Genomic DNA, 12,154 nt, shown 5'->3' on the forward strand with positions numbered 1-12,154 from the left:
ACTGCTAGCTCAAACCTCCCCTTAAATCACGCAAAAACTAGCTGGAAAGTCAAAAAAAGACCCACTCTGCTGTGTTACTTAGTTTCCATCTTGGAATGAAAAATCCCCTCTAAAGATGAAGGGGATATTTATCTCCATTGTCATACACTGATCTGTGCCCTGTAGCTGAAATTACAGCCTGGTAAGACTGAATACCAGTCCTGTGGGAATAAGGATGGATTAAGAACTTAATTCATATGGATTGCAATCAAAGCACGGCAGGGGGAGAACCTCTGAACTCCCAAGCTGAGACAGATGTGAAAAATCAATGTTAGTTTTTCTAATCCATTGGCTCATATTCACACTCCCCAGTGCTAAGGACAGATATACACATCTATATCATGCTCTGGATGCCTGCATCCCCTTGTGAATAGGTCAAGGGAGAAGAAAATGCTGCAGAAAAGTTTGCATCAAAGCCAGAAAATTGTTTCGTGTAAGCCAGTAATCCTTCACTGGGATCAGATGGCTCTCATATAAAGCATGGCAGTTCCAACACATTACAGATAAAGGGGAAATTGTTAGGTGCTAACAGGAAAATCATGCTGGTTTTACCACTGCTGATAAAGATAGATTCAACTCTAGCTCACTGAATACCTCTGCCAATTTTAGGCTCCTGATTATATTTCTTAATGGAAAAAAAAAATTATCCTTTGAATGAAACATTTTAATTTATTCTTCACTCATGTCATTATTTTCTTTGCAGCTGTTCTGTCCAGGTCAGGCTGTGGGGAAAAAAAATTATTATCTGACAGATTCTAGGAAAAGGATTTTGGTAGATTCTCCATTTGAAGGAAAATGTGAATGAAATGTGAATATATTTGCTTAAACCTTTGCTTTAACAGGCATAGATTCAATGAACTCCTAATTTGTTGTACTATTCTGACTAAACAGTGACAAAACCCCTTCTCCCACTGTAGTCTGAGAAACCTTTCTCCTTTTCAGAAACCACCAGCAAAAGAGAGATGACAACACTTCACACAGAGGGTAGGTTCTTATCTCTGTATTTCCTTAGCTGGAGTATATTAAATCAAGATAAATTTATACTCAGAAAAATACCAAGAGTATTTTGGAAACTATGAATTCCTTTCTGAGAAGCAAAGACAAGTTTTAGCAAGATGTCAAAATATGGAAAGAAGAGAAAAAAAGCCTGATAAACTAAAGCACTATTTTTATGACAAGCGTTTACACAGGTGCCCAGGAAAATTTCAGCCAAATGACTCCTATTTCTGAGAAGGAATTCAGAAGAGAACCCTGAACCTCATTTAGAAATACACTAAAAGCAACTTAAAAATATTTTCAGATGGGTTCTTTTCTATTTGCAAGGTTTCTAGCCAAGTGCTTGGGTTTAAATATTTGTTTGCTGTTTCAATCTTTAATTCTTATCTTCATATCATCACTATATGCCACATATTTAAGTAGCTGCTGAAATGGGAACTTAATGCTGATTGCTAGCTGATTTCTCTTGTTTAGACTGAAACTCTGTATGAGAGAGACTGAGGAATTTTTTTTTTTTTTTTACTATACTGTATATTGCTGAGTAGAATTTAGTATCAGCGGTAAATAAATATTAAAGCAGGAATTTAATACTGTTACCATAATTATCAATGATCAGGTTTGTATTTGCTATATTTACATCACATAACAACTGCTAAAAGAGCACTGGAGTAGTAATATTTAGCATGAAGTCCCACTCTGATGACCCTGATGCTGTTATACCAAGACCCTGTCTAATAAGAAACCTAAGGCATGACTCCCTGGGGTAAGAATGCTTTTATTTTTGCAGAGTTCCTTCATCATGGGACTGAGAAAACACAGCCTGCAACTGCATCCCTGGAAGAAGGTTTGCAAATGTACAGTGCAAGAAGCACTGTTTTCAGCTCCCAAAAGCTGAAAGAGTAAAATACAAGAATAGGCTGTTTGCTTTCTTTCTGCTCTTCTAAAAGGACTGGTATAAAAGTAGATACAATGTTTTGGTGATCGATTTCAAGACTGAATGAGAAGGTGAAATTTTTCAATTTGTGCATTTGATGTGCTTAACCGGTGTTTACAGTAAATTTTCCAAGGGCTGAGAATGAGCACTCTACAACAAAACCTGTTTTCATCCAAACAGACCTTTTTTTCCCTGGGAACACAGGCTGCAGCAGGTGAGCTGTTTGGCAGAGACGTGCTGTGTGGCTGCCAACCACTGGACCCAGAGCGAGTTGCATATTTGTTGTCTTTAAAGAGACATTTAATTATACACGAACAAGCAGTGGCACGAGGAAAAGTTGAGCATGGTTTGTTGCAAATGAGCCAGCAGCCTGTTGGTTTATTTACTTGCAACGTAGAGATCGAGGTTGATGTCCCTCTCACACTGGTCCCTATTGGGTGAGTTCCTAAACCACAAGGCCAAGTGGTTCTTCTGACAATCTTAATTTTTTCTGCTAAAATCAATAGCTATCTGTTTCAGAAACGGATACTTGCAGAATCTTACTGCTGCAGGATGAGAAAGCTATTCACTTTCTACCTGCATGGTGTGCACCACAACACAAGAGCCTGTGGAGAGGTCACCCAAAGCCCCGGGTGGCTGTTGGGGGGCACACCTAGGAAGTGGGAGCCAAGTCATATAGTAGTGAAACAGAGAAGGAGACCAGCCTTAGGCCATCCACTGCCTGATTTAGCTGACGCACTCTTGTAACGTGGCCCCATCACCAGCAAAGCCACAATGTCAGGTACAGAGACCCTGTACCCCCCAAGCACACAGGCTGTGTGCACTGGATGGGTGCGACCGAGCCGTTGCTTAACTCAGGGAAACTCGGGAGTTATTCTGTGGGAGTGGGGAGAGGTGGACAGTTGCCCTTTTTGAGAACTTAAGAACCTGGTTTCAATCTGTAGTGTGCTCTTCTGTGTTTCTAAAAGCAAGCCATTGCCCTAAGTGGGAATCTGGCACCGATCTGAAAAGGCTTTACACCAAGTTTAAGTGCTGACTGTTCCTTCACACCTCTCCCATATTACCAAGGTGGGTTTTTACCAGATATTTCTTCTCATCTAACAACAGCTCCAATCTGGGTTCATGTTTTTTCTAACTGCTGCCCGGAGGCTTGGTGAAAGAGAACTGAGAACTCCAGAAGGAGTGAGTGCAACTGTATTTGCACATCTGTAGCAATCTTCGGCTTCCCAAAAAAATGGTAACTTGTGCTCTCTAAAGAGGTATAGTTCATCCTCAGGCTCCAACCATTGTCAAGGGATAAAACCCTGTGTTAGGAATTTTAGAAAGCTGAAAGTGTATCACAGATAGCTTACCTAGTCAGACTTTCAAGGAAATATTTGGAGAAGCACTTACCATTTAACTAGCTGTCTCCTCTTTCAAGTCCATAGGAGCTTCACCACTGACAACTGTGGGAACGGCATTAAGCCGTTAACTGCATTAAGCTAAGTGCTCCTCAGAACCTTCTTCAGAGGCGAAGACAAAGTGTTCTCGGGGAATGTGGCATCTTTCTGTGCACAACCTATTTTAGATGTAACTCTCTTGGATGTATTTGTCTGGCAAATGAATTTAATACTGAATTTGGCACTTCAGTCATGCTGTTTCTGTGTTAGTGTAAAGCACATTATTTGAGCGCAGAAATTAGATTATTTTATTGGTATCACTTCTGTACAACAATCAATGCACCACAGAGAAAAATGGGCAGAGCTCTATACATGAAATGCGTGGGTCTTCCTGCTTTGCTGAAAAAGCTCTTTGCAGCAGCTTGATGTCCCATTAAGAGTCTGTGCTGGCAACTTGTTTTCTGAGTTTACATTTTTTGTTTTCAACAGTGATTTCTTTTGAGCCCAGTGAGATGGTCTTGGGGACGTCCAAAGCTGGAGGTAAAAGTGTGATTATACTTTTGTTGATGAATCAGTCACTCCTGACTCCAGGGGAAAGCAGATTTTGGTTTAAGAAGGTCTGTGGTGTCACAGGCAAAAATCTGCAGTTTGGGATTTCTGGATTATACCTTTAGTTCTTCTGCTGAGTTGCACATCCCTAAGTAAACCACTTCATTTCTCTGAATCACCTCTTCATAAAACAATGTTTATAGTGATGTCTGGTTAAGCTTTATGTTTTCAGTACAAGTCGTTCCAGACATGCATTGCAGAAATAGAGCAGGTTGGTCACCACCACGATGCCTCTGCTTTTTGTACAGTTACCAGAAGGGACCACAGAGTTACAGCTCCTGCCCCCTCCGTCCCCCCGATACAAGGTCAGTGACTCAGTCTTCCTTTTCCCTTGGCTGACAGCACAATACTTCCATCTAAAAGCATCACAGTTAAAAATCCATGCATGGTGACGACAGGGCTGCCAGAAAATCAAATTTAGATCAGGGTCAGACAACAGATAAACAGACAATAAAACCAGACTGAGAAGTGTTTGCTGCCTGTTGCCCCCAGCCACTCATTCACACTCTCAGACAAGTATTTGTGAAAACCTCTTCATATAAGGTTTTCCGATATAATGGTTGGTCCTTTAAAATAGCATCTGCTGCCAGAAGAGTTAATTTTGATTTTGCCTAATCCTTCATTGTACAGAATTTAATGGAATTCTTTCCCAGTCTGAAAGCTGCTTCAGCTGTTGCAGTTGTTTTTGCTGTAAGCACAGCTGCACCAGTAACTACAGCTAGAAGAGGGAAACCTTGGTAGATTTTGAAGTTTTCAGTGGCCCTTTTTTCTGTAGAAAGTATCATTCAGGCAGTCTGAACTGTACCAGAATAATGACAAGAAACACTGAACACACAGAGCAGAAAGTAGCATTTTTTTGCCTCTGATTATACTGGAGCATGTCTCCCTCCCCAGCACAGAAATATGGCATTGCTGTACTGAGCACTGGTCAAAATGTTCTCCTCCATTAACTTGAATGTACCAGAAAATCTGTGTGTTGTGTTGGAGGTCTGCATGGCTGCTGGAAGATGGTTTGCACTATCTATTCTTAGCTAAGTGCAGAATTTTCCAAACTCCGTTTTTATTTTCTGCATCTGGCAGGAATCGCTTTCATTTCAACACATTGCTGTCAAAGTGGCACAAAATGTGCACCTTGCTAGCTGCTAAAACTGGCATCTTGCTGTTGCTCCCTTTCTACAACCTTTCATGGTTTTCCGTTAGTTCTTAGCAGCACTTTTTTTTTTTTTTTGATCTATTCTCTTATCCTATCACAGGTTATTTTCAATTCATACTAAAAACAGAACCTCAAAGGAACTTATTTAATGAACTTGAGTTTAATCCAATTAATAAGTACAGCCAAGGAATTTAAAAGGAAAGGGTTTGAAAATGTGGAAACGCGTTCACTAGTATGTTGAAAGCATTTTGTTTGCAAATTGCCACATTCTTCATACTGTCATTTAGAAAAAATGCAACCATTCCATTTCCATTTGATAACAGTATTTTCATTTGCAAATTAGATTATATAAAAGGTGAAAGCAAAAAAAGAAAGGAAGAAAAATGTTAAGTAATCCCCACATAAACCAAGCATTCCTGGTCAAAAATAAAGCTTCAGATTATCTAAAAATAAATACCAATTTAATCTTCAGGGTAAAAAATCTCCTTAAAATTGTGTTCTTATTAATCCTTGACTTATTTTCTCCTTAATATTTGCTTGTGGTTGCCCAGCTCTGCATCAGTCAAATTGTTTTCTACCTGCCCTAATGTTGCTATCAGTTTTGGTACCCTCCTGTGGATGGACGCTTTTATTGTAGCAATTTACTCAGAAAATGGCATCTCACCTGTACTTTATCTCTCAGCACGGCTGACTAATCAGCAACCCATATGAGTTTCAGCAGCTGGTACAGCTTTTTACCTCAGTATGCAACATATAAAATTAAAAAAAAAAAAAAAAACCACCCAAACAAAAAAATCCCCAAATAGTAGTTATACTGTTTAACCAGCAACATGTTTTCTGAAAGGCAAGAAGTGTGAAGATACGACCAGCGAGGGTACTGTTTGCTTTTCAAATCTTCATTTTGAAATTGTTCTTTGTGTCCATCAGTTCACACGAGTTCTGCCTGAGGACACTACTCTGACTTCCCATCTAAAATGAAAATCTTCCTGTTTATTGCTCCATGTCTTCTTCCATTTTCCTCTTTCTGCTTATTCAGAAAAGGATGGATTTATGGAAGCTGTGGTCCCAGTGAAAGAGATAACCCCCTCCCCAACCTCATTCCCAGGATATATTGACTCATTGCAAGTCAAAATTGTCACTACCCAGAAGATTCCTGTTGGCACATCTGCAAGGATGAAAGAAAAAGGTGAGTAAAAACTGAATTACACCTGTTCTAATTTACAGCACTCCCTTATTCCTGTTCCCAGCTATATGAGGATTCAGCATTTTTCAAGGACATGTAGAATAACACTATTTTCTTCCTAAACCTGGGTAGATCACATAGAACACAGGATACACCACACTGACTGCCCTGAAAAGGGCAGTTCACTGTTGAACGCTGACCAGGAAAGCTTAACCACCCATTAATGATCAGTCTTCCAACTATGAATTAAACATTAGAAGACAGCCAATTGATTATGGTTCAGAACATGCACTTTTGGACATGTTACTGAAAGAAGAGTTTACCTTTGCAAGTCTAATCTATGCGTACGTCACCTTCAGAGACAAGCCCTGCAAGGGGTGGCCAGAGAACCGCTTCCCCTGGAATAGTTCTGGAACCGGCGCTGTCAGACACAGGACCCTATGAAACTGCCGGAAAAGGTAAATGAAGTTTTTTACCTGGTTACATCTAATGAAATATTCAGCTACCTGTATATTAAAAGGTAGGTGTACATTATGTATAAAATTATAGTTATTCTAAAGCAGTTAGACTAGCACATACGTATTGGTATTTGTAAGAACAGGAGAGAAAGTCATCTGCAAATCTTCCACGGTTTAAGATCTTCCACCAATGTGCTGTAATTAACACTTAAAAAACTATGATTAGGTTATAAGTACATCTTTAATATGGTACAAGATCTAAGATGAGCTTAGTGAATGTCCCCCCGTGCTTTTGTTTTTAGGCCTAATTTAGTCACATCTTGTACTTACTTTATTTCACAAAGAGCAGAAATAATAAAAGGAGCTGCTCCTCACTCTGACCTCTTGCCAAAGCCGTTTTCTCACCATTGCTGATTGTATTCCAACTCTGGCCCAGAGTTCACAGAGATCCCGAGACATTTCAGACCTGTCACTGCTGCAAACCCTCACTCACACACTCTCCCATCCATCATGTTAGGCTTGCCAATGGAGAGGAATGGTCCTAGGACTGGAACAGAGCAGACATGAAGAATCAACCCAGCCTTCCATCAGACTGGAAAATTTGATAGGATGTATCAGCTTGTGCAGTGTGTACATCAGTGCATGAACCTGGCGTTCGTTCCTGGTGAATGATCATGAGTGAGCAAAGACCCAAGCAGGTGCATGGGCAGAATTTCCCATTGGGGGAAGTAATCCAGGGCTGTCCCTGGAAGAATCAGGGAGGGTCAGTCTACAGCTGCAGAAGGGAAGATGGGATTACAAATGGAAGCAAGAAGGATGCACTCCCAAAAGAGGCCCCCTCGACATTGTTTTTCCTGACATGGAACACACTGTTCTCTGAAACCTTAGGGATAATTCCCACAATATCAGTTCTTTCAGAGTGGCTGAAGCCACAGGCATATTAGAGTTGGGATACAGAGATGCCAAGACATTGGCAGCACAGGAACTATTACAACAGATTGCTTCTGCATTTGGGATAGAGGCAACATAGCTCTAATAGAACACAATTTAAAAGCATGAATGTGATAACCCAAGGTGGTCTTCGCTGATTTTAAAAAACAGGAAACAATTCTTTCTGAAATGAAAATCTAGAATCTTTCCTTTGGGAAAGCAAGACTGCTACTGATTGCTCTGTGACAGTAGCTGTATTGGGTTTGAGTGGCAAGGTTTTGGTAGCAGGGTGCTACAGGGGTGGCTTCTGTGAAAAGCAGCGGGAAGCCTCCCCTTTGTCCAACAGAGCCAATGCAGCCAGCTCCAAGACAGACCCGCTACTGGCCAAGGCTGAGCCAATCGCAGTCATAATGCCCCTGGGATAATTTGCTTAAGAAGGGGAAAAAACCCACTGAGGAGAGGAGATTTTGCAGCAGAGAGAGCAAGCAGGTGCAATATGAGAGAAACAGCCCTGCAGACCCCCAGGTCAGTGGAGAAGGAGGGGGAGGAGGTGGTCCTGGCACTGGTGCAGAGATTCCCTGGCAGCCCATGGTGCAGCCCATGGTGAGGCCGGCTGTGCCCTGCAGCCATGGAGGGCCAGGGGGGGTGGGGGGCACAGACCCACCTGCAGCCCAGGGAGGACCCAACACTGGAGCAGGGGGATGCCCGAAGGAGGCTGTGAACCCGTGGGCAGCACCTGCTTCTGACAGGACCAGTGGACCCATGGAGAGAGGAGCCCAGGCTGTAGCAGGTTTCCTGGCAGGACGAGTGACCCTGGGGGACCCAGGCTAGAGCAGGCTGCTCCTGAAGGATGGCACCCTGTGTGGGGGACCCATGCTGGAGCAGAGGCAGAGTGTGAGGAATCCTCCCCCTGAGGAGGAAGGAGCAGCAGAAACAACGTGTGATGGACTGACCACAACCCCCATTCTCCGTCCCCATGTGCTGCCAGGAGGGAAGGGGTAGAGAAATTGGGAGTGAATTTGAGCCTGGGAAGAAGGAAGGAGTGGGGGGAAGCTGCTTTAAGATTTGGTTTCAGTTGTCTTTTACTCTGATTTCATTTGTGATAAATTAATTTTTTTCCCCAAGTCGAGTCCATTTTACCTGTGATCAGTAATTAGTGAGTGATCTCTCCCTGTCCTTACCTCAGTCCACAGGCTCTTCTGTATTTTCTCTCTGCTGTCCAGCTGAGGAGTAGGATTGATAGAGTGGCTTGGTGGGCACCTGACTTTCCCTTCTTAAACACCTTATCTCAACACACCAAGCTTTATCAGGACAATTTTACAAGCACAGCATGAAGGAATCAATGGCTATCTTAGTCCTAATACACCTTTAATACTAGGTGGAAGGTATTTCAAATGAAATTTAAGTTTGTTTCCTCCAGCGTGACACATTCATTGCCCAGTGACCACTGTGCCAGCACAAGAGGTTAGGACTCTATTTTCTGAAGTAACCAAGACCGAATGCTCTGACTAAGTTACTGAATAGTCAGCTTGTTTTGAGTATTTTAGAAGACAAAAATTAACTATGAAGGATTACAAAGGGTTGCAAAGTACTCTCATTGGAATACAACTTGACTTGTAATTCATATCTTTATAGGGATTCCTTCTTCTCTTGAAATATTTTCCTCTCACTTCTGCTGTCTTGCTCAGTAGTATTCCAAGGGTCATCGTTCATACACTGAAGCAATAACTTAGAAATAGTAAAATGTTGCCTTTACAAGTTTCTGATAGCTCTGAAAATACTTCTATCATCACAAGAGAGCCCACAACCAGAGAAAACATGATGTGTCAAATAACAATTTTTGCTTTATAGTATGTGAGCGATTAACGTTTCTGCAAGAGAGAGGAAATGGAAGAGTGAAGAGGGAGCTGCCCCAGCTAGGAGAAATGCTGTTCTGTTTAACTGAGCGATGCCCAGAGGAATTTGAGTCTTACGGTTGCTACTGTGGCCAAGAAGGAAGAGGTTATCCTACAGATGCGCTGGACAGGTGTGGACTCTTCTATGACCTGTCATTAACTAGGGGTATTATTGGGGTGCCTATGGACTAACAAACAGCAGTACACCCTTTGTTGGGCCTGGTAGAGCTATGTATCAGTAGCCAGACCACATTTGGGAAAAAAAAGGCATCCACTTAAATACATAAAACATAAAATGTTGCTAAGACACATTCTATTATTGCATCAGTGTTTTGGAGAGGACTTACTAACTCAAAATAAGAAAGGAGAATAATGGCACGTAAGTAGAGCAGAAGGAAGAATACAGAGAAGGAGATGAGGGTAAGGGTTGCCCTGAAACTTGGCTAAGAGATGTTTTGGAAAGCGATCTATGAACAAAGAGTTAACGTACATCTGCACTGCACTGTCCTTCAGAAGAGAGTACAGCTCCAGCGAGACCTGCCGTAGCCAACCGTCTGCTCTCCTGGTAGGGCTGACACAGCGCAGTAATTCTAGAGTAATGCAGAGAATTCAAGCAATGCAGTGCTGCATTTACAACTAAAATTCTCTCCCTGTGTGGAAGTTCCTAAGTTGGGCCCGCGTCAGGTCAAAGTACAGCACTTAGTATGCAGCACACACGCTTTTCCTACTCTTGCTCACGAATAACACGGCCTACGGATGACCAGGTGGATTACACGAAGGCTAGTCAAGGCTATGGCTATCATGAGGCAGTTTTCAGATTTTCAGCCAACAACATTTAAACACTTGAAGTCACTTCTCATAGAGCATTATGATGTCACAGTTACAACTGTAATTGTGTCTTAAAATTAAAACAAAAAACAACAAGCACTGTTAAGCAAATGATACCAAAGTAATTAGGACAGAAGTCGTGAAGGAGAGTAGGAACAGGTTTGGTGTTCGGGGTTTTTTTCTTCCTTATGAAAAGATTTTTCCCTAATACGAAATATAAATTTCTCAGTTTTAATGGGCATTGAAAATAAACAGATAAAATAGTCACGAATAGTCTGTGATGCTTCCGGAGTAAGTATTTTCCAGTTATACCTGCTGTTTATTTTAGGTGCTGCTTCTCTCATCACTGTTGTATGGAACAAGTTCAGAAACTTGGATGTCATGCAGAAAGAAGTTCAAGATCTGAAGTTTTATGTTTTGATCATAAGCCAAAATGTAAGTTCTAGACAGAGGAATTTTCTTCTGTCCTGATGACATTAAATGAGACCATGCCTGTGGGCTGCTACAGTATGAAAACAGAAAAATATGGCTCACAAAATGCTTAACTATAAAACCAAGCTTTTTTCCTAGTAGAGACAAAGGTTATTACACCACTGTGTGTGACGTGACCAGGTCAGGTTGAGAACCTTTTTTTAGATATTTAGAATATTTAGATATTTCAGGACTGGGGACAGAAGTCAGTCATCGGTGTCTTTACATTCACAAATTCAACTAAGGCCAGTCAGACCTTCAGCTGCCCAGCACCTTGGTGTCAGGCTCATATTTAGATGACTGAAGATGAATTTGGAGACTAAAATTCAAGGCTGATTTAAAAATGTTATTTTCCAAAGCTCATTTACCGATGGCAAATTGCACACTGACTAATTGTAACTGCTTTCAATCGTTAATTCTGAAACCTCTTTTTAAGGTATTGGCTGGAGCATGTGTGAGAAACTACTATGTGCTTGCGATAAGACAGCAGCCGAGTGCATGGCTTCTGCCTTCTTCAATGAAAGCCTTAAGTTTCCACCCAGGCAAGAGTGCCAGGAGGAGAAACTCTTATGTCAAAGAGGCCCTTACGAAAGGCCTTCAGTCAGCACAGAAATAGGCACCGGGATTTCCAGCTCAGAGGAGAGCAGTGAGGAGGAAGGTCCCCTGCGGAGCGTGTTAAGCAGAGCGAAGAGAGAGGCACACCGTCCCGTTGGAAACTCTGGAATGGTGCAACATGGAGGCGAATAACCAACCACCACCACGTGTTGAGAAACGGCACGGAGACTTTCAGAGTCGGGCATTGCGTTCCTTACACTTGCTTATCACTGTAGACACTGCCTTCCACTTTCCAGCACACAAATGATGTAATCATAGACTAGGTATTAAATGTTAGGTTGTATAACTCCAACTGTAGTGAAGTCAGCACTTGGACCATCTCTTTAGCTCAGTTACTACCTTAAATAATTATTTGACAGTATTCTGTATAATTTAATTTGATTTCTATGTAAGAACAGTTCTGATCAAAGACTGATTTTTGTTAACTCTGTAGTTGATTCAGACTGGATTTTGCTGATGGTGGCTAAGAATTTCAGGTTTTTAATTAAACCAATCTGCAACTCCTCCAACCCCTTTTGCAGACATTCTTCCTTTACTGAGCTTAGCACAAAACACTCCAAAGAAAGGCTAAGGTAATTACATGAAAATGAGTTCCTTCTTCCCTTTCTTATCTAATAGCAATTTTCAACCCAAAGAGTTTCTGCTGATCAATCGGATGATGACA

At 41.6% G+C, this 12,154-nt stretch overlaps 1 protein-coding gene across 1 annotated transcript in view; it reads left to right on the forward strand.

Annotated features, from left to right (window-relative positions):
* The window catches only part of OC90 (otoconin 90), an 18,649-nt gene extending 7,027 nt beyond the window's left edge, over positions 1-11,622 (forward strand). Inside the window, exons 7-14 of the mRNA XM_010160545.1 lie at positions 1,823-1,879; positions 3,838-3,888; positions 4,206-4,262; positions 6,147-6,296; positions 6,653-6,751; positions 9,533-9,707; positions 10,733-10,839; positions 11,312-11,622. Coding sequence (XP_010158847.1) covers positions 1,823-1,879; positions 3,838-3,888; positions 4,206-4,262; positions 6,147-6,296; positions 6,653-6,751; positions 9,533-9,707; positions 10,733-10,839; positions 11,312-11,622 — 1,007 coding nt within the window. The remainder of the gene's footprint in view (positions 1-1,822; positions 1,880-3,837; positions 3,889-4,205; positions 4,263-6,146; positions 6,297-6,652; positions 6,752-9,532; positions 9,708-10,732; positions 10,840-11,311) is intronic.
* The last annotated feature ends 532 nt before the right edge of the window (positions 11,623-12,154 follow it).

Source organism: Eurypyga helias, unplaced genomic scaffold (genome assembly GCF_000690775.1).
Source record: "Eurypyga helias isolate BGI_N326 unplaced genomic scaffold, ASM69077v1 scaffold541, whole genome shotgun sequence".
Taxonomy (NCBI): domain Eukaryota; kingdom Metazoa; phylum Chordata; class Aves; order Eurypygiformes; family Eurypygidae; genus Eurypyga; species Eurypyga helias.